Raw genomic sequence first — 27,201 nt, forward strand, 5'->3', positions numbered from 1 at the left:
TGGTACTGGTTGTTCCTTTCTATATTTAGTGCTTCTTTCAGGAGTTCTTTTAAGGAAGGCCTGGTGGTGATGAAATCTCTGAGCAATTGCTTGTTTGTAAAGGATTTTATTTCTCCTTTGCCTATGAAGCTTAGTTTGACTGGGTATGAAATTCTAGATTGAAAGTTCTTTTCTTTAAGGATATTGAATATCGGCCCTCTCTCTCTTCTGGCTTGTAGGGTTTCTGCAAGAGGTAGCCTAGTCACAGTCTGCCAGCAGAGGTGTTGCTGAGCTGCTGTGGGCTCTGCCCAGCTGCTGTGCAAACTTCTTTGTGGTTTTGTTTATAGAGGTATAATTAGAACTGCCTCAGTAATGGTGCACTGCCTCTGTAATGGCTGACTGCCTCAGTAATGGCAGATTGCCTCGGTAATGGCAGACTTCCTCAGTAATGGTGGACTGCCTCAGTAATGGCAGACTGCCTCGGTAGTGGTGGACTGCCTCGGTAGTGGCGGACTGCCTCGGTAATGGCAGACTGCCTCGGTAGTGGTGGACTGCCTCGGTAATGGTGGACACCCTTCCCCCCATAGAGCTGGACTGTTCTGGGTCCAGCTGCGCTTGCTGTGAAACTCTCAATCCAGAGTCTTTCAGATTGCTGGTCTTTGTGGGGGTGGTATCCGCTGAGCCAGATCACCTGGCTCCCTGTTTCAGCCCCCTTTTTTAAGTTGAATGGGTGACCCTGTCTCCCAGGCGTGTCAGGTGCCAATTGAAACGGCTGCTCAGATTTGTGTGAGTTTTTGTGTGGAGACCCACAGCGCCAGCTGAAACAGCCATGCTGGAGACCCTTGGTGCTTTTCTGCCTGGAAATCTCCTGGTCTGTGGGTAGTAAAAACTCATTAGGAAATACAGTGATCACTCACCCTCTGCGTTCTCGCTGAGAACTGCACTCCAGAGCTGTTCCTATTCAGCCATCTTGGATTGTCTCCCACAAGTCAGTGGTTTTTAGTATATTCACTGAGTTGTATTACCATCAACCTAATTATACTTTAGAACACTGCCATCACTCTAAAAAGAAATCTCATGCCCTTCACCAGTTAACTTGCACTCTGTTCCTCTCAGTTCTACTCTTTGCAGCTGTTAATCTACTTGCTGTTTACAGATTTTCCTAGTTTTTCTAGAATATGTAATCATATACTTGGTGGATTTTGTGACTGAATCTTTCAAGGTGCATCCATGTTGTAGCATGTATCAGTGCTTTATTCTTTTTATTGCCAAATCATGCCCCATTGTGTGGATATACTGCATTTTGTTTATTAATTCTCCAGTTCGTGGACATTTGGGTTGTTTCTACCTTTTAGCTGTTATGAATAATGTTGCTATGAATTTTTATGTACAAATTTTTATTTAGATATGTTTTCATTTTTCTTGAGTATATATGTAAAAATGGTATTTATGGGTCATATGGTAACTATGGTTAACTTCACATCCTTATCAACACTTATTATCTTTTTGATTTTAACTATCCTAGTAGATATAAAATGAAATGTCATTGTGTTTTTGATTTGCATTTCTCTATAGACTAATGTTGTTGAGCACCTTTTATGTACTTATTATCCATTTGTATATCTTCCTTGAAAAAATGTCTCTTAAATCCTTTGCCCATGTTTTACTTAGGCTATATGCTTTTTAATCATTGAGTCGAAAAAGTTTTTTTATGTATTCTAGATATAAGTTCCTTGTCAGGTATATGATTTGCAATTGTTTTTTCTATTCTATGTGTTGGTTGTTTCACTTTCTTGATGATATAGTTTGCAGCACTAAGTATTACATTTTGATGAGATCAGAGTTACTTGTTTTTCCTTTTGTTGTATTTCCTTTTTTGGTGATGTTTCTTAAAAAAAAAAAAGATTGGGTAACCTAAGGTACAAAGATTTGCCCTGTGTTTTTCATTTAAAAAGTTTTTTAGCTCCTGTAGTCTATGATCTGTTTTGTATATGGTGTGAGGTAGGCATCTGGCTTTATTCTTTTGTGTGTTGATAACTAGTTGTCCCAATAATAACCAGTTGATAAAACTATTCTTACTGCATCAAATTGCCTTAGTATTCTTGTTAAAAAATCACTTGGCCATGATACTTTAATGGAATGGTGTACACACGTCATTATACATTTGTGAAAATCCATAGCATGTATAACAAAAAGAGCGAACCCTAATATAAATTATGGGCTTTAGTCAATAACAGTGTATCAACATTGGCTCATCAATTCTAACAAATTGCCATACAAATGCAAGATATTAATAATAGAGGAGACTGAGAGTGAGAAGAGGGTAAGGGGAATATAAAGACACTGTGTGTTTTCTGCTCAATTTTTCCAAAACCCTAAAACTGCTCAGAAAATAACCTCTATTAATAATTTAAAAGGTTTAAAAAATCATTTGCCCACAAATGTAAGGGTTTATTTGTGGTCTTTTAATAGTCTATTATTGGTCTTTATATCTAATCTTATGCTAGTACCACACTCATATATTGATTATTGGTTACTGTAGTTTTGTAGTTTTGAAATGGAAAGGGTAAGTTTTCAAACTTTATTCTTCTTCAAGGTTATTTTTGTTATTCTGATTCCCTAGCATTTTCATGTGAATCCTGAAATCAGCTTGTCAATTCTTGCAAAAAAAAAAAAAAAAAAGGCAGCTGAGATTTTGATAAGAGCTTACTGATCTGTAGATTAATGTAGACTAATTTAGAAATGATGTCACTTAGTATTATTTTTCTACTCCATGAATGTGGGATACTATTTCATTTATTTAGATCTTAAGTATCTTTCAACAATATTTTGTAGTTTTCAGTGTGCAAGACTGGTACCTTTTAAACATGTATTCCTAAGTGTTTCATTCTTTTTGTTATTTTAAATAAAATTCTTTTATCAATATCACTTTTTGACTTGTTAACTGCTAATATATAGAAATGCAATGGAGTTTTGTGCATTGATCATGAATCTTTCAGCCTTGTTGAATTTGTTTATTGGTTATCACAGTTTTTTGGTAAGTTTCTGAGGATTTTCTATATATAATATTAGGTCCACTGCAAATAGAATTGGTTTTACTTCTTTATTTGCAGTCCTGATACTTTTTATTTTTCTTGCCAAATTGTACTGGCTAGAATTGTCAGTTCAATGTTAAAATAAAAGTGGCAAGAACAGATATCATTTTTTTGATTCTGATCTTAGGGGAAAAGCATTGAATTTTTCACCATTATGTATGATATTAGCTGTGAGTTAGTTGTTTTCATTTTTAGATGCCCTCTATAAGACTGAAGAAGTTTCCTTCTATTCATAGTTTGTTGCCTGCTGTTATCATAAAAGGGTGTTGGATTTTGACAAATGCTTTTTCTGGGTCAGTGAGATGACATATAGTATTTGTATTTTATTATATTAGTATGATGTATTACATTGATTTTTGCATGTTAAACTGATCTTGCATTACTGAGATAAATTCTAGTTGTTTATAATATATACTTTTAAAAAATATGTTGGCAGATTCAGTTTGCAAATATTTCATTGAAGATTTTTCCATCAGTATTATAAGGGATATCGGTTTGTAATGTTCTTGTGAGGTCATCACCTGGTTTTGATATCACTAGCCATCTAGAGTGAGTTGAGAAATTTTCCCTGCTCTTTTATGTTTTGGGAAAGTTTGTGAAAATTGGTATTAATTCTTCTTTAAATGATTTGTGGAGTTCAGTTTTCTGGCCTTGAGCTTTATTTTTAGGCAGTTAACAAATTACTAATTTAATCTTCTTAGTTGCTCTAGGTCTATTCAGATATTCTATGACTTCTTGAGCTAGTGTTACTAGTTTGCCTCTTTTTAGAGATTTGTCAATTTAATTTATCTAATTTATTGGCTTACAGTTGTTTATTGTTGTTTCTTCTTTATGTGACAAACAAGAGAATTTTGGTAAGTAGTGATATCCTCTCCTTTATTTCTAATTTTGTAATTTGAGTTTCTCTGTTTTTTTCTTGGTTAGTTTAGCTAAAGATTTGTCAGTTTTGTAGATCTTTTCAAAGAACTATCTTGTGGCTTTTAAATTTGTTTTCTATTCTCTATTTTTACTCTAGTATTTAATAATTCATTGGTAAAGGAACACAAATTCCTTTGTATTTAAGGTTTTTTTTTTTCCTAGTTAAAAGTTATTGATTTAAAATTATATAGACACTTACAGCTTTAAATTTACCTCAGGATTTATTTTGCTGTATTCTGTGTTTTGGCATATTGCATTTTTGTTTAATTCTTTTGAATTTATTTTTACCTTCCCTTATGATTTCTTCTTTGACACTTGGTTACTTATGAGTATCTTGCTCAATTTTCACATATTTGTGAATATCCTAAGTCTCCCTGTGCCATTGATTTATTTAATTCCATTGTGGTCAGAGAACATAGTGTGTATGCATTCAGTCCTTTGAAAATCATAGAGCCTTGTTTTATGACCTAGCCTATGGTCTGTTGTGGAGAGTATTCCATGTGGATTTTTAAAAAATGTGTTTTCTACTGTTGGATAAAGTGCTATATATGTCAGTTAGATCTGGTTGGTTTAGTGTTGTTCAAGTATTCTACCTTGAATCTTTGTGTATAGTTCCATCTATTATTAAAAGTAGGATACTGATATTTCCAATTATTGTTGTTGTATTGTCTCTTTTTTAATTCCATCAGTTTTTACTTCATGTATTTTAGGTCCGTTTTGTTAGGTTCATTTACATTTGTGATTGTTTATCTTTCTGATAGATTGATTTTTCTAATATCTCTTTTTTTTCTAGTTACAATATTTGTCTTAAAGTCTGTTTTGTTTAATGTTAGTATAATCCTGTATCTTTCTTTTGGTTAATGTTTGCATCATATTTTTCACTCTGTTATTTTCAAACTATATTTGTGTCTTTTATACTAAGATCTATTTCTTCCACCTAGATCATTTTTAATTGATTCTACCAGTATTTGCTTTTTGATTAGAGTTTATAATCCATTTACATTTAATGTAATTACTGATAAAAATACCACTTAGGTCTGCCAGTTTGCTATTTGTATTCTATATGTCTTTTTTCGTCTCCATTTCTCTACTACTGCCTTCTTTTGTATTATATATTTTCAGTATACCAGCTTAGTTCCTTAGTTTCTTTTCTAAGTTTTTAAAACTTGTTTTCTAATGATTGTTATGGGGAATTCCAATTAGCATCTTACCTTGAAACAATTCATTTAGAGTAAATGGTAACTTAATTTTAATAGTATACTGAAAACTCCAAAATAAAAATTTTTCCTCCCTTCTGGTTTATGCTATTATTGTCACACAAATTATATCTTTATGCATTATAAACTTATAAATGCTGTTTTATAATTAATGCTTATACTGTTGTCTTTTAAATAAAATTGAAGACTAAAAGAGTTAAAAATATGTTAATTTAAAAAATATATTTGTGTATATGGTTACCTCTGTTGGTGGTCTTTCTTTGGGTGAATTAAAATTACTCACTAGTGTCCTTTTCTTTCTACCTGAAGGACTCTTTTTAGTATTTTTCTGTCAAGAAAGTCTGCTAATGGCACATTCTATATTTTGTTTACTCTTGGAAAAATTTCAGTGTATCTTTCGCATTCAAAACATGTTTTGATAGATATGAAATTCTTGTTTGACAGTCTTTTTCCTTTAGCATTTTATGTCATCCTACTGTGTTATGGTCTCCATTATTTGATGAGAAATCTGCTGTTAATCTTATTAAGGTTCCTTTTATGTGATTAATCATTTTTCTCTTGCTGCTTTTAAGATTTTCACTTTACCCTAAGCTTTCAGCAGTTTCATTTTGATATATGTAGGTGTGTGGATCCCTTTGAGTTTATTGTACTTGGAGTTTGTTGAACCTCTTAAAATTGTAGATTGATGATGCAAGATTGGAAAAAAATTGATTTCCAGATTTGAAATATTATATTATTTTAAATGTCAGGTTTTCAAGAAAAATGCAAAATATATAAGACATGATCTCATTCTTTTTTATGGCTGCATAGTATTTCATGGAGTATATGTACCACATTTTCTTTATATAATCCGTCATTAATGAATATTTAGACTGATTACATGAATTTGCTTTTGCTGTTATTAATAGTGCTGTAGTGCACATTCGTAGGCATGTGCCCTTTTTAAAGGATGGGGGGGATTTTATAAATTTTTATAAAATTTGCTAAGTTTTTAGCCATCTTTCTCTTCTTCTGGGTTTCCTGTTTTGTATATATTGGCACATTTAGTGGCATCCTACAGATCTGTGAGGCTCCTCTGCTGAAGTCTGCAGTGAGCCCATCTAGTGATTTTTTTTTTTTTTTTTTGACATGGTCTTGCTCTGTCACCCAGGCTGGGGTGCAGTGGCACAATCACAGCTCATTATAGCCTCAACCTCTCGGGTATGAAGCAGTCCTCTTACCTCAGTCTCCCTAGCAGCTGGGACTACAAGCACACTCCACCATACCTAGCTAGCTTTTGTATTTTTTGTAGAGACAGGGTTTGCCATGTTGCCCAGGCTGGTCAAACTCCTGGGCTCAAGTGATCTGCCCACCTCAGCCACCCATATTGAATTTTTTGTCTGTTTTGCTTTTTTAGAGAGAGAGAGAGAGAGAGAGAGAGAGAGAGAGAGAGAGAGAAAGAGAGATGGGGACTCACTATGTTGGCCAGGTTGGTCTTGAACTCCTGGCCTCAAACAGTTCTTTAACCTTGGCCTCCCAAAGTACTGGAATTACAGGCATGAACCACCACACCCGGACCCTATAGTGAATTTTTTATAACATTCATTGTTTTTTCAACCAAAATTTCTAGTTGATTCTTTTTTATAAATTCTCTTACACTCTCTTTGGTGAGACATTGTTATAATTTCCTTTAATTCTTTACAAATGGTTTGCTTTAAGTTCTTTGAACATACTTAGAATACCTCTCTCTGTCTTAGTCTAGTATATCCACCCACTAGGACCCTCAATGGCTGTTTCTGTTGACTCTTTTTTTAAAAACCCTGTGTATAGGCTATCCTGTTTCTTTGTGTATTTTGTATTTTTGTTGAAAGTCTGACATTTAACTAATATAAAATTTCAAATCTGGAAATCAGATTTTTTTCAGTCTTAGGGTTTATTATTGTTGCTGTTTGTTTTTTTAACTGACTTTTTTTTTTGGACTAATTCTGTAAAGACTGCGTTCTTTGTATTGTGTAGCCACTGAAGTTTCTGCTCAGTTACCACTGTGGTTAGTCCATGATTGGTCAGAGATTACCATAGATGCCTTGAGTCAATAAGTCTCACAGCCTAACATGTCAGAGCTTTTTAAAGATTCCTATGGGCATCCTGTTTCTCAGATCTTTCTTGTAAATTTTTGGTGAGGCTCTTGTGTACCACAGGCATTATCACAGCCTTTGGCACCTGTGGTGGTAAATGGTTGCTGATGATTCTGTTTGCCAAATGTCTTGGAAATACTGTAGGGCTTGTCCTGCAGAGCAAGCAGTGAATCAGGTCAAATCATGAAGAGTCCCTATAAATGGGGTCTAGGGAGGTACAAGACAGGTTAAACAGTGACAGTTCTCTGAGGATGGGGCTATTTAAGGGAACCCTATATCCAGTCTGCCCAGTAGTTGCTAGAGCTGCTGGTTTTCACAGCTACAGCGATTGAAAGGCTGCTGGTTTTCAAGGCTACTTCAGAGCTGGGGAGATGGGAATAGTAGTTGGAAAAGTTAAAAGAGCAAAAAGCTTGCTATTCTAACCAAGGTTTAGCAGGTTTACTTTAATAAATGCTCATCAGACTGTTGTAGGCCTTTGGCTTATTCCCAGAATTCTGAAATAGTTGGTAGTGACAAATGTGCTAGTGTGTGTGTTACATTAATGGAGGAACAGATTTACAGAGGTCTTTGTGCCTGTTTATGCTAGATCTCCAACCTATAGGGTTCAGAGATCCTTAAGGCACCTACAGACCCCTTGAATCAGTTAACAGTTTACTGCTAAATTGATTTGAAATACGCAATGGATTAATTAGAGCTTAGTTTCTGGACTTGGAACATAGCAACATTTAATAGATGATTTTATGTTCAGTAGTACTTTTCAAGTTCTGGGAAAACAATTTAAACATGAGCCTTCTGTCCAGAGCCTAGGAAGTTTGTCATTGGTGTAGACTCTAAAATAAAATCGTCAATGACATAAAGTACCAGTTTGCTGTCCTTGGAAAATGGTGTTTTTCCACCAGTGTGTACCTCCAGGATACTACTTATCACTCCTTCAGTTGAGTTTCATGATAGTGGTAAAAAGAAGTAACTAGTCTCCAGTATCTCTTACACACCAACGTATATTCTGGATCCTTGACTAACTACCACCTTTGTTAGTCAGAACACCTCTGCAAGGATTTATGTATCAGTATTCCTATTTTGAAGTTATGGATACTGAAGCCAAAGAGTTATATAAGTTGCCTAAGACAGTATAGCCAGGAAGTGGTGAAACTGATATTCAACCCATGCCTCCAAAGTCCACTCTCTTTTATTACCCCAGTTGCATATCTGTCCTCTGTTACGTAATTGCATTCATTTTGTTCAAAGATAAACTATCTGATGGGGAAGTCAAAACCATGTATTATATAAATATTATTAATATAACTTAATAGAAAATGAGCCTCTTAAAACTAAATCATTGTAACTTAAAATTAACAACTATCAAGCTAGTTAAGATAAATTATTGTAAGCATAAAGTGCATTGTTTATAGGCAGAGTTATATACTTTGCTGATGTCAACAATTCTTTTCAGAGACTAATTGAGCAGCGTGATACTTTGAAAGAAACGAATGAAGAACTTCGATGTTCACAAGTACAACAGGATCACCTAAACCAAACAGGTTAATTTTGTTAGATTTAGAAAAGTTTCAGCCTGGGGAACATAGTGAGACTCCATTCAACAAAAAATAAAAACTTAACCTGTCATGATGGTGCATGCCTATATACCTGGGAGACTGAGGTGGGAGGATCATTTGAGCCCAGGAGTTTGAGGTTGCAGTGAGCTATGATTGTACCACTGCACCCCAGCCTTGGTGACAGAGAGAGATCCTATCTCTAAGAAAAAAAAAATAAAGAAAGAAAGAGTTCTTTTAAAATAGTTGAAATACTGAAATGCTAATTTATTTTTTGTTATTTTTTAGGTGCATCTGCTACAAAAAGTTATGAGAATCTTGCTGCTGAGATTATGCCTGTGGAATATAGGTAAATTTGTTTCTGTCATTTGATGGAATTATATTTAATATTATAACATTTTGTTTTTGTAAATGTCTTGGCCTTTAAAAACTTATTTTGTGAATCATAGAGCTGAAAATTGCTGTTTGATCTACTTAAACTTTCTAAATCAGATTATTATTGTTACTACAGCAATTTAAAATTTTATCAGAAGTAAAATTTTACAAACCTGTTGAATAACATATTCTAATTTTTATGACATGACCCCCATAATACAAAGTTGCTTTAACTAGGGAGGTATAAGTATATACTTTAAAGTTAGAAAATTATTAGAAGACAAAAATAAATATGATTTAATAAGTCTTTGATGGGGGAAGTGGTAAATGTATAAAATGAGAATAGTTATTTATCTTGCATAGTGGGGAGTCAATCATTAAGTTAAAATTAGTAATTTAAAAAATAGCCCTATGAGCTTTTTTAGAAAGAGTTATGGTATTAGCACAGTCCTGCAAGATCTGCACATGTACCCCAGGACTTAAAGTACAATTTAAAAAAAGAGTTATGGTATTGGCATTCAGAACAACAAAAATTGGGATTAATTGAAATTAGTTGCTTTTGAAGAAAGGGATTTGGCAGGGGAACAATTAAAGGAGAGTATGACTTCCCTATTTAATATAAATAATAAAGTAAAATCAATACTAATAAAAAGTTGCATTTTTAAAAAGTACATGTAAATCTTTAATAAAAAATTTTAGAAAGAGAAGATCTAGAAACTGTCTTATTACCATTATAAAGTATCTCTTAAAATTTTAGTCAAACTATTGCTTCTTAAAGCTATTTCTATTATGTATTTATAAGAATATACTGTGTGTTTCCTTTAGTGAATAGTTTCTTAATTACCAAAGTAAAATAATTTCTATTATCTCTCTGGGAATGGCATAATAATAATTTAATTATTTATAGCATAATCCTACATGGTGCCTCTAAAATTTTACTGCTTTTTTTTAAAGGCACAGTATTGCAGTGTACATAATTTTTTCTTAACACTTACATAAGTTTTTGTTGCAGTTTAAGAGTTTTATGCCCTACCAGCTGTGTTAGCTGGACCTGCTTGCATCTTAAAATGGCAGCTATTGAATGGACAGGAATTTCCTTTTTTTAACTAAAGAATATAATGACTCAAATTCTTAAAAATTAAAGATTTTGCTTTGTAACATCAGGGAGGTGTTTATTCGACTGCAACATGAAAATAAGATGCTTCGCTTACAACAAGAAGGCTCTGAGAATGAACGTATTGAGGAACTTCAGGAGCAGCTAGAACAGAAACATCGTAAGATGAATGAACTGGAAACTGAGCAGAGGTGATGTGCTCCTTAGTAATTGAAAATCTTGGTGATTTAATTAGCGAACCACAAAATCTTGATTCACAAAAGTGGAAAGTATTATTGTAGTTAAAGTAATTAGAATTACCTAGAAATAGTTTGAATTTTTTTTGTTGGTAGCCTTTTATCACTATAAGCTTCACTCTGTGAAAGAAGTCAAGTGATTCATTTCAGTTATATTTATAAAATATATACATAATCCATTAATTTCAGCAGCCTTGCTTAACCAGGCTACTTATTCTTTTTATTATTATTATTATTTTGAGACAGAGTCTTGCTCTGTCACCCAGGCTGGAGTGCAGTGGCACGATCTCTGCTCACTGCAGCCTCCACCTCCCCAGTTCGAGTGATTCTCATGCCTCAGCCTCCCTAGTAGCTGCAATTAGAGATGTGCACCACCACACCCTGCTAATTTCAGTTTTGTTTTGTTTTTTTTCCTTTTTGAGATGGAGTCTTGCTCTGTCACCCATGCTGGAGTGCAGTAGCACGATCTGGGCTCACTGCAACCTCTGCCTCCCATGTTCAAATGATTCTCCTGCCTCAGCCTCCAAGTAGCTGGGACTATAGGCGTGTGCCACTATACCTGGCTAATTTTTTTGTGTATTTTTAGTAGAGACGGGGTTTCACCATGTTGGCCAGGCTGGTCTCAATCTCCTGACCTCAGGTGATCCACCTGCCTCGGCTTCCCAAAGTTGCTGGAATTTCAAGCATGAGCCACTGTGCCCAGCCCAGCAGGCTACTTATTTTTGAATTTCGTTTAGATATGTTTACAATTCAGAATATTTGACAATAAATAAATGACAATTTGGTTTTCTACTTGTCTCATGCATAGATGAGATGTAGATTGTGGAATCAAATTTAAATCCCACTTTTAATTTAACTTATTAACTGTTTCTGGACAAGTTACTTAAACTTACACTCAGCATTTTCAAGTGTAAATACAAGTTGTTAGGAAGACTATAGATAATGAGCTTAAAGCAAATGATGTACTTATCTGGTACCAATGAAGTGCTCAAAACTTTTTCTAATCATAATAATATACTTTTCTAAGTACTTTTTTGCTATTAACTCAGTAAATCCTCATAATAACTCTATGAAATAGTAACTATGATTAGCTCTTTTTCTATGGATAAGGAATATGGATACAGAGAAGTTAAATAACTTACCTAAAGTTATATAGCTAGTAGTTTTGGATCCTACATAATGAACTCTCTGTCAATCTGATTACTGAATGTTTACTTTTAACTATTATGGTAACCTGCTTGTTATAAATAGCACTCTTACTTTAAGAGTGGTATTTGGATTTATTTAACCTTTACTGAATCCTAGAGACCAACAAGTTTTAGACACACGTGAATCTTATCTTTTTCAAACTTGTGTGTATAATGTTACTTAAACTGTGGTTAAAAGAAGAATAAAAATTTAGTTTTCTGAAGAGGCCATTAAATATTACTATATTATTCAGTTCTATACCACTTGTTGGCACTGGGGAAACCATTCCAGCTTTTAAGGAATTAACATAGGAAAGTAGAAATGTAAATAGATAATTGCTGTATTATGTGATAACTACAACAATGGAGTATTATAACGGGTAGGTGAGTTAATGTGTGTGGATATACATGGAGGGAGACGGAGATACTAACTCTTGCTGGCAACTTCCAGTGGAAGTAACTCTTAAGCAGAGTTTTAAATAATGAGATTTTGCCATGTTAGAATCTGAATTAGTTGCTAGTACCAGTCCCTTTAATTTAAATTTAAAAAACCATGTAGAAATGATTGGAAAATGGTTGACTACTTCTTCCAGTACACTGTGAAATCTGAAATAGAAGACGGAAACCTTGTTTTCATTCATTAAAAATACAACTATAGAAAAATTAAGCTGATTTTCTGATTTTTCTAACAGTGAGTACAGCGTAGAAGTGCTTTTGCCACCGACATTTAAGTTCCTTAAAATTTTAAATGTAGGCTTATATAGAGGTAGTCTACCCTGCTCCATGTTATAACTAGGCACAGATAATTGTTCTGCATTTGTCATTGCTGTAAAAATATGTTTTAGTTAATTTGCTAACTGAATGTACCTTTGTAGATCCTTAAGTACTTTTTCAATACAAATAAATGCTTATGACTCATCTTACAATAGGCTGAGCAAAGAGCGCATTAGAGAATTGCAGCAGCAGATTGAGGACCTCCAGAAGTCTTTACAGGAACAAGGATCCAAGTCTGAAGGCGAAAGTGTAAGTAACTTGGAAATTATAATAATTCTGCTGTGTATGGCTTCTCTCTAATAGGTCATGATGCCCAAATTAATCTTGTATTTGAAAGTGCAGCCCTTATCATTGAGAGTACCCTTAAATACCGTATATATCTGCATAATAGATGCAATGATTTTGCCAACCTGGGGACTATCAGTTGATCATGTACATTGGAAGGTAATTTCTATCTGTCCTACTTCAACAGTTATACCAAAGTTCATGATGATTCTTGATTGAGAGCATATTGCAATTGAGGCCTTCATAATTCTGGTGGAATTCCAACAGGGTTGTCCTGAGAAAAATCCAAATGAGAGTTACTAGCAGTCAGAATTGAAGAAACCTTCTAGTGGGAAAAGAGAGAATGGGGAAATGATTTCTACCAAAACAGAATGCCAAAAATGGATTATACCCATCTCTGAAGGACAGAAACTTTAATGCAGTCTTGGAAGCGTCGCTTATTTCTTTTTCCTTCCTTAATGATTCATGGCCTTACCATGTTCTGATGGTTTTTAATGGCAGATATTGTGAGAGCAGAGATAAGAGGATTTAAAAGAGATCAAACTTAGCTTAAATCTCACTATACCTAGCAACTTTTTTATAGTTTGGTCTTTTTATGTGAAGAGGAAAAGAAGTAATGATTGAGAGAGGGATGTACTTAATTAAAAATTTTAAAAAAATGGACTAGATATGTGTTAGGTATGTCTTTATTGATTGAGATTAGATAGAATGTTAGGTGATATACCTGTGTTGATGGGGGAGGAAAGTCTGCAGAGTAAGTAAAGAGATGAAAATTGAAAGGGTTGCATTTCCTTTCTGTCTTTTATGTGCTTTATATTATTTTCTTTTTTCTTCCCTGGGGGCTTGGAAAATAGAAATCGTCTCATGCATGGCGGCATCTCATATGTGCATATATACGGTATTGTAACTTCTCTAATACAAATATTATTTTAAGCCACACTAGAGAATACTTTTAAAACGAGGTCTTGGAGGGGGAGCGCATTTTGGCTTGCAGTATTTTAAAGATAAATGTCTTTATTATTTTAATATATTGGTGTCCAACTTGTATTTCAAATTGTGTATTTTAAACACTTCACCTATACAGTAGGTGTGGAAAAACTATTGCAATTTAAAGTACTGGTTTTTAAAAGAGGAAATTGTATGTTTAAAATTTTGCATTTTAGCAGTATTCAGTTGCTTCATTTTGGTGTTCATTATTAAAGTATTTGCAATTATAACAATAAAGTTTTATTATAAAGATAATTATTTTAGATCTTTAAGTTTGTTCCTCATAAGAGGCCCAAAATCTTAAAATTTGTATTCTGAATAAATGATTCTTTAATATTTTAATGTTTGATACTCCTCAGTATAGCACATTGAGCTTGCATTTGCCATTTTTCAAGTTCAGATTTAATTTTTATTCAGAAATATGAGGCATTTTTCTTTCTGTTGTTTTTAATTTCATTTTCTATTTTTTCTTTCCTTTTGGAAGTAAAAAAAAGAACCTAAAAAGTTCATGCTTCTTAAAATGGGTTATTAGAAATACAAATTTTAAAAATACAGTTTTGCATAGTACACCTTTAGAAGGAGGCAAAGAGATTTAGATGTCTGGAAAATTGACCTTTGTCAAGATAGTCATCTTACAGCAATTTTTTTTTAAATTTTATAGTCCAGCAAATTAAAGCAGAAGTTGGAAGCTCATATGTAAGTAAAACTGATACTCCTTTTCAAATATGAGAGGGGAGGGGTTGTAAAAGCCTCTAAAGTTAATCTCCTTTTCAGATTTTGTTTAGAAAAGCAAATATCTTGATGCTAACTGATACACCTGCTGCAAAAACTGAAAAGCATGCTAAAGGTTCAGCCTGCCTGCTTACCCACCCCAAATTCCTACATCTTTCATTTAATATCATTTGAAATGTTTAAAAAAACATAACTATCACAACTAGATTAATGGGATGTTAAACCTATAAAATATTTTACTTTCTTAGGAAGCAGGGATGGCAAGGGAAACAATTTAACCTTTTTGGCACCCACCCGCTATGTGCCTGACTTTACATCCTCATGATGACCACTATAGTCAGGCAGATAGTATTCCCATTTCACAGGTGAGGAACTAAGGATCAGAAAGTGGCTTGCCTAAGGTCGACAAATGTTATATGGCAGAAACCAGTTTTCATTCTTAGGTCTGTCTGACCCCAAGCTCCATACTTTTTCTACCACTTAGGGAAAAACTCACAGAGGTCCATGAAGATTTACAGAAGAAACAAGCACTCATTGAAGATCTTCAGCCAGATTTAAATCAAAATGGTAGGTATTTGTGAAAACTTGGATCAGACAACAGTGTATATAAGGACCTTACCCTGTTTTATTGAAGGATACAAGGTCTATGTGTAAGTTTTCACACAATGCATAGATATATATATTGTAAAAAAGGACCATTATAATTTTTAGTGCTGAAGTGATTAATAAATGATATTAAAGCAAAAAAAAACTAATTAAATTAATTGATGGATATATGGGAGTATCAAACATTAAAAAATAAATTTGTGGAAATGTGGATAAAAATGACTTCAAATCAGATTGATAAGAACTTCAAAACATTGTGTAGAAATGCTTTATTTTTCTTGTGGTTGTGCTTACTGTGAGGTATACTTGCTGTTTATACTTGATAGAAAGCAGAAAAAGAACTAAATAAAGCAGATTGTAGATTTTTTTTAAGGGACAAATAATAAATAATTGAGGATGTATTGGTTGTATTTCCAAACTTTTAGATAAGAATTCACTACAAAGAATAAATAGTAGGCTTCTCTTTTAAGTTCTCTTATCAGTCTTTAGAAAATAAATATTATAATTTTATGTGAGGATGAAATATTTTAATAGTAAATATTAATAACTGGTCATGTTTCATTTTATTTTTACTAATAGTACAAAAGATCAATGAACTTGAAGCTGCTCTTCAGAAGAAAGACGAAGATATGAAAGCAATGGAAGAAAGATACAAAATGTACTTGGAGAAAGCCAGAAATGTGAGTGACTTATCTTTCAGAGCTCAAACCTTGGGGGCCCATGTTTTAGCGAGGCCCTTTTCACCAGACTTTTCTGCCGTTCTTGTATCTGTATGTAATCACTTTTAACTGTACTGCCTTACCTACCAGGTTTCTTTGGTATTTCCAGATCAGTTCACATACTCTTAGTCTGACTCATCAGTGTCAGATAAAATAAACCATAACTAACAGGGACTGTTTAGACACAGACTGTAGTGACGTCAAGAGGCAATGGCTATAATGTATGGAATGTTAAGTTCTTGGAAAATAAGCCTAGAATTCTTATTTGCTAGAATCTTGGCAAATTTGCTAAGAACATAATTTTTCTAGGAATAGCAAAATGAACATTTTATCTTTTGTAAAAATTTAGCTTTTTAAATGTGTTTAAAAATTGTTGTATTATTTAGTTTTAGATTAGACAGTTAAACACTTTTCAAATGTTTATCGGACTCAAGGTTTAACAAGATAGACGTTTACTTCATAGTCACATTGAGTCCAATCATGAATGGGGAAGGAACACTGCTTCATGTAGTCATTCAGAGTCCTAAGCTGACAGAGGCTCTGCCTTCTTCGGCATAGGGGTCCCAGGTTCACTTGACATTGTCCAACTAGTACATGAGAAAAGACAACCTAGATTGCATAGGAGATATATAATGGCCTGAAAACTGCATAAATCACTTTCACTCCCACTTTGGATACAGGGATGTGACCACACCCAGCTTTGGGAAGCACAGCTATGTTTCTAGAAGAAAAGAGAAATAGGCTTGGTAAATATGTAGGCAGTTTCTACCGTAATTTTCTTCAGTTACAAAAGTGTAAATGTTTATGGTAGAAAATATAAAATATAGGACGGTTCCCAGAGACACTATTGTTAACATTTTAGTGTATTTTCTGTTTAACATTTCATTTTTTTCTATGTATATTTTCTCTGATGGGTGATCGTAACGTGTGTGTGTGTACACAACACACATATACGTATATAAAACTTGTATTTTTAAACTTAATATTTATTGAGCACTTACTATGCTAAATACTAGGTAGAAATACAACAGTGAGTAAGACAGACAGACGCTACATTTATGGAACAGACTTTGCAAAAGTAAAATAATGCCTGTATAATATTTGTGTGGGATATAGCATAGTTTACTTAAGCATTATCCTACTATTAGAATTAATCTGTATTCATTTTCTTTTGGTTTTTTGATCCTAGAAATAAGACTATAGGCAACATAATTATACAGAAAGCTTTCTCTTTATTTTGGTTTATTATCTTAACCTTATTTCCTATAAATGGAAGTACTGGGTCATAGAGTAAGACCATAAGATGCTTAATATGTATTTCTAAATGACATTTTAAAAGGATTGTAACTAATTAAACAATACTATGACAATGAATACCATATTCTTGCCACCACTGAATAATATCATTTAAAAGACAGTTGCTTGTTGTCATAAACATGATTTTTTCCCGTTACCTTATTTGAGGCAAGAAGTTTAAATGATTGTTAAGATACTGGCTAAAGTAATAACATATGTCCATTGTAGAAAATTCAGAATTATAAAATCGTTTATCATTTAGACATAATAAACTATGATTTGCTTTTTATAATTAAAATGATATAAATTATTTAATGTGTTCTGCTTTTATGGCGTGCATTCCATGAGGGCAGGTACCGTGTCTCCCATAAATTGCTGAATCCTCATATCTGCCACATAGTTAACACTCAGTAAATGGTTTTTGGATGAATAAAGGAGCCACAGTAATATTTTAGTATATTACCATCCAGTCTTTTTCTTTTCTTTTACCTCTATAAATATAGATGACATTTTCCTAACTCATTAGATAATTTGAAATATTTTTAATAGTTTTATAACTGCATCATACAGATGTCCCTCTTGGAAATATATGGTTTTTTCTTGAAATGTATTCTTGACATTTCTGAATTGTTTTTCTAACAGAATGCTATCTCCATAGTTTAGCTGAATCTCTTTACTACATTCAGGTCAAACATTTCTTTTTACTCAATTTTTAGTAATTAACATAAATATGCTTCAGCACCCTACCTTTTGCAAATAAAATCACCAGCATTTGTTATATTGATCATATATATTGAATTACATTTAACTAGATAATAATAGTAAAAAAGACTATTGCTAAGAATTTTTTCTGTGTGTGTTATTCTTACTTTATACAAATCAGTAAGTTCCCTTAGAGTTATTAAATTCATTTTTTAAAAAAAATCTCAAATAAATATAGAAAGTGCCATTTCAAGACTTCAATGCTTAAAGCTTGAATATTGAAAAAGCTAAATAACTATCCCGTGTACTGAACTTTGGAGAAGAGAAATTTGATTTTGGAATGGGGATGTTCATATTTTTGTACTGAATTTTTATACTGTTTCTTGTATATAGAATTAGTTGTTTTTGTTATCCCAATTAGGATTGTAAAACAAGCTACAGTTAGCTCTTAGATGACTTTGTGGATTATTTTCCACCTGACTTACACAGTTTTTATAAGATATGTTCTATATGTTTTAATACTTTAAAGTGAATTTAACATTTTTTTTCTTTAAACAGGTAATCAAAACTTTAGATCCCAAGTTAAATCCAGCATCAGCTGAAATAATGCTACTAAGAAAGCAGTTGGCAGAGAAAGAGAGACGAATTGAGATTCTGGAGGTAAAACTTCTGTGTTTACTCATCTCTTAATTATTTTGTAGAATCCTGGTAATTAACTGCTGTCCTATATTTGCCATTAACGATCAAGTTTTACAAGCAGTTTAAAATGTCAGGTTTTCACACTCAGTGTGTTGATTGCAAAGCATATCACTGGCCGACCAATTGATGGACTGTGTACAGCTCATGTACCTTGTTTATATGCAGTGTTGTATCTCTCCCCGTCTGTAACAGACAATATATGGATATTCCTGACTTTCTAATGGAAGCCTGCTATAATGTTCCTTTAAAAATAATGCAAATATGATTTCATTGGGGGGAAAAAAACCCTGACCTTTACCATTTAAAAAAGATACTGTGTTGATTCAGTCAACTACATTTTTCTTATCTTCAGCCTGTTTCTCACCTGAACCTAGATAAACTTATTAATAGTGAAATTTCCAGGAGAAGGAAGTACTCACAGAATCCCAGTGAACCTCTGAACTAAAGTGGCAATCTTAGTTATTAATCATGCAAAATTATATTAGTAATGGCATGCTTTTATTAATTAACTGAGTCTTTAAATTTTAAAGATAATTTTGTGTTAGTGGTTATATTATTTTTATGAGCCTTAGATAAGTATGTCCCTATGGAATTATGTATTCTTAGATTTATAATTGAGCACATTCTGGTTTCCTTTGCAAAGTGTTTTACAAAACTATATTTAATAGTGTGGTGAGATTTGATACTATTCTTGAAGTAAATATATACTTTCTTTTAATAATATATGCATAATTGAAGAGCCATGTTGAATTCTACATACTGGTCTTGAGATTCTCATAAATGGTACTCAGTTTCTTTTTTTCTTTTCCTTTTGAGATGGAGTCTTGCTCTGTCGCTGAGGCAAGAGTGCAGTGGCACAATCTCAGCTCACTGCAGCCTCCGCCTCCCGGGTTCAAGCAGTTCTCTTCCCTCAGCCTCCCCTTGTAGCTGGGATTACAGGTGCATTCCACCAAGCCCATCTAATTTTTTTATTTTTTATTTTTAGTAGAAATGGGTTTTGCCATGTTGGCCAGGCTGGTCTGGAACTCCTGACCTCAAATGATCTGCTCTCCTCAGTCTCCCAAAGTGCTGGGCCTACAGGCATGAGCCACCACACCCAACTGTATTCAGTTTCTTTTTAAATCTCCTAAGAATGTTCTATTTCAAATGAATGCACTCTATTTATGTACCTTTTTCTTGGTTTTTGAGCAAGTAGGTATGAACTGTGGTAGAAATATTTTTATTTAAAGACTTTTAAATAAAAGTCTTTTTATTTAAAGACTTTTAAATAAAAGCCCCCCCCCCCCACATCCACAGTACATCACCATTCTCCCTGCATCCACAGTACAACGCCATTCTCCCTGCATCCACAGTACAACGCCATTCTCCCTGCATCCACGGTACAGCGCCATTCTCCCTGCATCCNCGGTACAGCGCCATTCTCCCTGCATCCACGGTACAGCGCCATTCTCCCTGCATCCACGGTACAATGCCATTCTCCCTGCATCCACGGTACAACGCCATTCTCCCTGCATCCATAGTACAATACCATTTTCCCTGCATCCATAGTACAACACCGTTCTCCCTACATCCATAGTACAACACCAACCCGATGTGTCTATTAGTGCTTGTCTAGGCTATGTTGTATGTTCTCAAAAGCACTGGGTAGGCAGATCTGTCTGAAGAAATGCTATTAATTCTTCAAGTTCCAAGTCAAATATCTCTTTCTTTTTTAAACTTTCCCTCTATTCCTTAGGGAAAGGTAGTCTCTCCATAGTGAGTCCATGTACTTTGAACTCATAATTTATTCCACAACAGCATTGGTGTTCCTTTTGGTACATGTGGATGCGTCTTGATGACAAAGACTGTATATTTTATCCCTGTACCCCTGACATTAAATATTTCATAAATCAGAAGCCAGGGTTGCAGTATTATTAGTAACTTCTTATCTTAAAATTGTTACTTCTCCTCTCTGGTTGGCCACCATCTCATCTATAAGATGATGAGACTGGGACTGGATAATCACTGAAATCTTAAATTGCTCTGTTTACGTCCCAATGAAAGTCAATGAGAATATACACCATTGTTGATGTTTGAGATGTACATCCCCAATAGATATGATGAGAAAATAGTCTGTCTAACCATAAGACTGAGGCAAAGCGTAGGTTAAGTCACAGGACATGGGTGTTTAATTTGTGTGTATTCTTCTGGACACACACTGCAAAAAGAGAAAAGGAGAAATGTAAGTAGCAGAGGCTGTTCTAGCTGCCATCCCTCTTGGGAATTCTGTGCCTGGAGTGGGTGTGAGTCTGAAGAAGACCATCACTTCTCTTTTGGACTTGGGTCTTATATACTTTTTCATGAGCATCCTATGTATCAAGATTATAGTATTTATATAAACCAAACTGTGGTACTCAGCAGAATTACAAAATTAGGTGTATTTGAGTAATTAAGAAAAGCACATCAGTCTCTGTGATGGCATATAAATATAGCTATGGAATCTAGTACACAGGCCACCAACAATTAAGAGAGAAATTTGTATTAATTTTTATTTGTATTAAGCTTTATAGGCAACTTAAAAAGATTTTTCTAGATATCTTTGGCTACGTCCTCTTTCTCCTTAGCTTTGACTCATCCACAGGTGCAGCTCTGTTTCGTTTACCTAAGCCAGTTGTTACTTTTTTCTCTAGATATGGTGGGCAGTAGTCTAAAAATCACTAGTTGTGTATGTATGTGTTTAAATCACTCTCTTCTACCAATAAGTTTCTTGAAATAAAGGTTTGTTAGCTACAAATCCTATTCTTTCCTAAAGGTGTTGTGCATGCATTTGTGCATGATTCAGTTTACATTTGACTATGTCATGTGCCTCACAAATGCACTGTTTAGATTCTCTCAATAATGAGCATAGTGAAGAAATTACTCTGTTTTTAGTAATTTGGGGTAATTTCCGGGATTTTAATTGTGCTCGTATCTTTTTTCAGAGTGAATGTAAAGTGGCAAAATTCCGTGATTATGAAGAAAAACTCATTGTTTCTGCCTGGTATAATAAGGTGAGCTGAGGTTCAGCTAATGATTGAATGAGAGCAGTATTTATCAAACTTTTTTTTACCAAGTACAACATAAGGAAATATATTTTATTTTATACCACAAACCAAGACATAGCATGTTTATGTTTATGACTGAAACAAGTTACCCTGTGTATTGCACTCAGATATTTCTTTAAATTCTGTTTTAGTGTTGATTCTAATCCACTAAATTGATTTTGTGACTCATCAGCCTTTAGCTGATACATACGAAGCATAGGTGAAATAATTCATAAGAATTTTTAAAATTGCATTGAGCTGAAACATTCAATTTGTGCCCATAAAGGGTTTCTGAAGAAATATGAAGATCTGCGTAATACAAAATTAAGTGCTTCGAGTACTCAGTGTTTATTTTAACGTCCTCTAAAGCCTCCGTGTGTCCTTTACTGTATTTGTTATTTTATTTTTTTATCCAGGGGATACTCTTCATAATTGTCTCTTTGTCCTACCAAAGAGAAAATAGCATAGTTTGAAATGTGTTTTATTTTGTCATTGGTAGTATAATGGGATATTTTCAAGAGTAGCATTTCATGATGTATATGGTTCTTTTGGGTTATTCTAATCAGCCAGAATAGGTAATAACTTAACTGTTATCTACTTTTATCTATTCTTATTTATACAAAGGCATATCACTTTATAAAATTCCCATGTGTGAATGCTGTGCTCTACCAGAAAGCACTAGTCATTCTCCCTGAAACATGACTCATGCTTTCATGACACCATGCTTTTCACCCGACTTCTTTCTTCTGTTGGGTAAAATGTGGCTTAAAGGGCCCTGAAGGAAATTATGTGTGAGGTATTCTCAGAATTTTCTTGAGTCAGTCATCCTAGTTGAGATCAGGGACCATGTATCATTTATTTGTTCTTCCGTGACCTCTTGATGCATAAATCAGTGAAGATATTGTAGCCGAGTAGTCCATGATTGATTCATTTTCTTCAACTTATATTTGTTGAGCATCTATTATCCATGTACTGTACTAGTTACTAGTGATGCTAAGTTCAGTAAAATTGTATTTTTTTATGTGGTCTAGTGAGAGAGTAATGACTCCCCTTACAAGAAATCCAACAGCCAAAATATGGTAATTTGTCAGGTATCAGTATCTAGATAGACTGTAGTACATTTAAACTATACTGGTGGTTCTCAGACATTAACATGCATCAGAAGACTTGAAAACACAAATTGCTAGATGTACTGGCAGAGCTTCTGATTCAGTAGGTCTGGGTAAGGCCCCTAAAAAAAAATTGTTTTATTTTTAACAAATTCCCAGTGATGCTAATCTCGTTAATCCAAGGACCACACTTCAAGAACCATTGATCTAAGCCATTTTATTATGACAGGTTTGCTCATAGGTGGTAGAATGATGGCCCAAACAAAAAAGTTGGTATAATTAAATCTAATTCCAGGCCATTATTTTAAGCTACTATTTTTGATGATTTTAAATTTAGTGGATTAAATAGATAAATTGGATTTTGTGCCTTCTTACTAGCATTACCATTTCTCAGATAAATCAGCTTCTGAGCCCTTATTTTCCACTATAAAAATGAGGAAAGCCTTAGCTTTATAGGTTAGTTTTAAGGATTAAATATATTTATGTGAAAAGCACTTGGCAAACTCTATTTAGTCATGTTAAATAAAAAATGTTATGTATTTCTTTCTTCAGAGTCTAGCATTCCAGAAACTGGGGATGGAATCTAGACTTGTGAGCGGCGGTGGTACCTGCAATGACACTGGTGCCGGCACTCCTGCACGGTCTTTCTTAGCACAGCAACGGCACATCACCAACACCAGAAGAAATCTCTCTGTTAAAGTTCCTGCTACAACATCTGATTAAACTGCAAAACAAAAGAACAAAAAACCATAAATAGAAGTGCCCTTAAAATATTTTATACCTTTCAACTAACCACCAGATTGAAAAAGAAGTTTATGATGCTGGATATCGGGTATTTTAAAATCCACATACATCAAATTAATTTTACCAGTTGACTTCAAAAACAAAGTATAGAATTAGCTGTCTCTCTGGGGGAGCACCTTGAATAATTGGAAATGTAATTATACACATATTTCAAAAAAAACATTTGTCTTTTGAGAGTATTAAAATTTCAGATTGACTTTGTATATTTTAGTTAAATGTTTTCAGTTGTACTAGTAACAATTTTCAATAGATATTTAGTAATATTTAATCTTAAAATGTTATCTAGATTTGTTTTACCTTTTTTTTTTGGTTCATATAAAAACAGTCTTGAGGCAGGCACATGGTAAACTATGCAAGGGTGATTTCTTTGACTTAATATATACAAGGCTTTACTTCTGTCCCCTAATTCTTCCATTGAATGTGTACCTATCTCTACCTGTCATGTCATCGAAGATATAACATTTGGAAGATATGACAATTGAAATGACTTTGGAATAATAAAATTGATTAATTGGAAATTTTACATATTCTGAGAAGCTCATAGTTCTTATTTGTACCTATGGTAAATAAGGGCTTTTGGGCATCATGATTAAAATGTTAAGCATAGGAAATAAACTGACATTTGTAATAGAGGACTTTCTGATGGAAAGCAAGCAAAAATATATACATCTTTTGTGAAATGTCTACATACTTTTTAAGGTAATTAATGAGGATTTCAGTTATTGCTTTTAAACATAAAATTATAGTTAGCTTCTGCTAAAAATTGTATCATATAATAATGTTGCTTCATTGAAAAGAAATGTTGCAGTGATGAAACAAGGTAGGATCAGTTTGATTTTGTTTACTTATTAAGGAATTTATCTTGAGATCAGCTTGTGGTATTCAGTTCATTTCGGCCCAAAGCTCTCATTTTAAAAGGTGTTACTTTTGAACTTTTGGGGTCATTTTTTAAAGTTACCACTTTTGAATTTTAGTTGTGATAAATATGTGCTGATCTGTATCATAGCCATGAGCCATATATGACAATTTAAATTTAATTAATTGAAATTATAAACTCAGTTTCTTGGTTGCACCAGCTGCATTTCAGATGCTTAGTAGCCACATGTGGCTAGTGGTTACTGTATTGGACAGGGCAGCTCTAGAATACTTCCATCATTGCAGAAAGTTCTATTGGACAGCACCATAATAAATCTTTTCATAGTAACTTAGAAATACTGTTTGATATTAGATGTTAGACCAAAAAAAAAAAAGAAAAGAAAAATGTTAGGATGATTTCTGATATAAAAAGGAGTTGAATTGTAACATAATTAGCATCTTACATTCCATACAGTTGAATACCTTATGTTGTGACAACCATAGTTAATCGTTTCAGTGCTGTTCAACACACGAACCTGTCAGCAATGTGTTTAGATCAGGGGTCAGCAAACTTTCTGTGAATGGACAAAGAGTAAATATTTTAGTAAATGTCTTAGGCTTTGTGCAATCTTTGTTGCAATTACTCAACTCTACCATTATAGAGTTAAAGCAGCCATACACAGCATGTAAACAAAATGGGCATGATTGTGTTTCAGTAAAACTTTATTTACAAAGACAGGTGGTAGGCCAGATTTTGCTTGCATGCTGTAGAGCTGTGGTCTAAATTTTATTCCTAGCTTTTCTTTGCAAATACAGTGTATTGTTCCATTTACAGTATTATTCTTTTTTAGGCACCTGGTTTTTAGATTCTTGCCTGGTAACTTTTTACTGAAAATACAAAAATTTCATACTGCATTTGCATCTCTGAGATTAGGGAGCACCTGTCAGGATATTTTGTTCTATCAGGGTTACTTCTGTTGACTACCTCTTAGATTTTGATACAATTATATTGTGGGGTTTCATTTTCGTATATTCTTGTAGTGTCTGCTTGCCTGTGACTTCCAGTAAAATAAAATAAGCCTTTGAAAATATTTTAGCATGGTATTTAACATTTTCTAAATATTATGGCATTTTGGCATATTTTAGTCAGTGAAGACATCTGCCCTTTTGGTGTTTCTACTTGCTTATGATTGAAATTTTACAAGCCCTTCAAAGCTCCCTTTTAATGGAATTTATTGTAAAACATTAACTTTAACAAATTAGTGTTTTCACAGGTTGGTTGCTTATAAATTTTCAACTATTATACTTGGAATTTCTAAATCATGCAATTTCTGAATAAGGACATTAAGGCTAGATACACTTTTCTTAATAGAGAAAAAGCAAATTTTCTGATTTATCACTTTTCTAGTTGATAAGTAGAATTTAAAATATTTCATATGTAAGTATTTATATAAGACTAATGTAATTTAAAGTTCTGTATTATTGTGATTAATCACACAGAAATTCAGGAACTGATCAGAAGTGAGATTCTTTTCCACATCTGGTTAATGTAGTGAGTTGACACCCTGTGGGTGGTAAAGCATTATAAATACTTCATCAGGAACCATGATTTATACACATCTGTGTTATAAGGGAGGCTTGAGTACATATACCAATGAAGAGATATTCAGCATTTGTCTATTCGATAAGGAATTAAATGTCCTAGTGATTACAAAGTAAAACTACAGACCAATTTGGACGTGATTGTCAGTGTTCAGCATTTGCTCTAGGATTAAAATTCCCTTTCTTTTTAAGGCTAAGGGTGTGTACATATGGCAGTGATATCTATATTGAGATTAACTTATGTATTGAGAAAAATTTGAAGTTTATTTTTTCAATGAATAAGGCTGTCACACGATTTAGTATAGATTAATGATGTCTTTTTTAGAAATATTAAACTGATTATTCCTCATTATGTCATCATTTCTGATAGAGTGCTAATTCGAATGTTAGATAACGTTTCTACATCTATACCTATTTCTTTCTAGGGGTACATCTGACCCTGGGGCTTGGGGGTGGCTTTTAGGCCACAGTAGTGTCTGTGTTAGGTTCTCTAAATGTGTATTTAATGAGATACATTCCTATGTAAAAATGTGTGTATATGAATGTATGCATACATTCTTATTGTGCACTTGTGCATTGTGAAGAAGTAGTTTGGAAATTTGTAAAGCACAAACCATAAAAGAAAATAGCGTGGAGTTATTAAATGATGTAGCACAAATGTAATGTTTAGTTTATAAAAGGTCCTTTCTATTTTCTATGGCAAAGACTTTGACACTTGAAAAATAGAACCAATATTTGATTTATTTTTGTAAGTATTTAGGATATTATTTTAAATAAATGATTGTCCATTATCAATATAATAGTTGTGAAATGATTTAAGTAAATAAACTTTATGCTTCTGTGTGTTGATTTTGATGGGTTTTTAGTGGGCGTAAATCCATGTTTATTTGCTGCATCGTAATAGAGGACTGAAAATATTTAGGCTGGTAAAGAAAAAGTAATTGCATTAATTCTTCTAATTTTGTTCTTCCTTTAAATTTTTGGGGGAATGAAAAGATATATTAAATGATTTGGGGATATGTCTTTTTATGTTTCCAATTTCACCTCTGGAACCTAGGCATCTTGCATTAACACAGAATCAAAACATTCCTGGGGCCAGGCATGGTGGCTACGCCTGCAATCCTAGCACTTTGGGAGGCCGAGGAGGGCAGATCACTTGAGGCCAGGAGTTCAAGACCAGTCTG

The 27,201-nt window shown here is 33.5% G+C and overlaps 1 protein-coding gene across 2 annotated transcripts in view; it reads left to right on the plus strand.

Annotated features, from left to right (window-relative positions):
• The window catches only part of HOOK1 (hook microtubule tethering protein 1), a 63,656-nt gene extending 36,790 nt beyond the window's left edge, over nucleotides 1–26,866 (plus strand). Inside the window, exons 13-23 of one of the 2 annotated variants that reach the window (XM_017544025.2) lie at nucleotides 3,920–3,928; nucleotides 8,774–8,861; nucleotides 9,162–9,222; nucleotides 10,413–10,553; nucleotides 12,715–12,808; nucleotides 14,493–14,527; nucleotides 15,048–15,130; nucleotides 15,749–15,849; nucleotides 18,445–18,546; nucleotides 21,546–21,614; nucleotides 23,309–26,866. In XM_017544025.2, coding sequence (XP_017399514.1) covers nucleotides 3,920–3,928; nucleotides 8,774–8,861; nucleotides 9,162–9,222; nucleotides 10,413–10,553; nucleotides 12,715–12,808; nucleotides 14,493–14,527; nucleotides 15,048–15,130; nucleotides 15,749–15,849; nucleotides 18,445–18,546; nucleotides 21,546–21,614; nucleotides 23,309–23,479 — 954 coding nt within the window. In that variant the 3' untranslated portion in view covers nucleotides 23,480–26,866. The remainder of the gene's footprint in view (nucleotides 1–3,919; nucleotides 3,929–8,773; nucleotides 8,862–9,161; nucleotides 9,223–10,412; nucleotides 10,554–12,714; nucleotides 12,809–14,492; nucleotides 14,528–15,047; nucleotides 15,131–15,748; nucleotides 15,850–18,444; nucleotides 18,547–21,545; nucleotides 21,615–23,308) is intronic. The other variant, XM_017544026.2, reaches the window with a different exon arrangement.
• Nucleotides 26,867–27,201: the final 335 nt, after the last annotated feature.

This window comes from Cebus imitator, unplaced genomic scaffold (assembly GCF_001604975.1).
Source record: "Cebus imitator isolate Cc_AM_T3 unplaced genomic scaffold, Cebus_imitator-1.0 Scaffold163, whole genome shotgun sequence".
Classification (NCBI taxonomy): Eukaryota; Metazoa; Chordata; class Mammalia; order Primates; family Cebidae; genus Cebus; species Cebus imitator.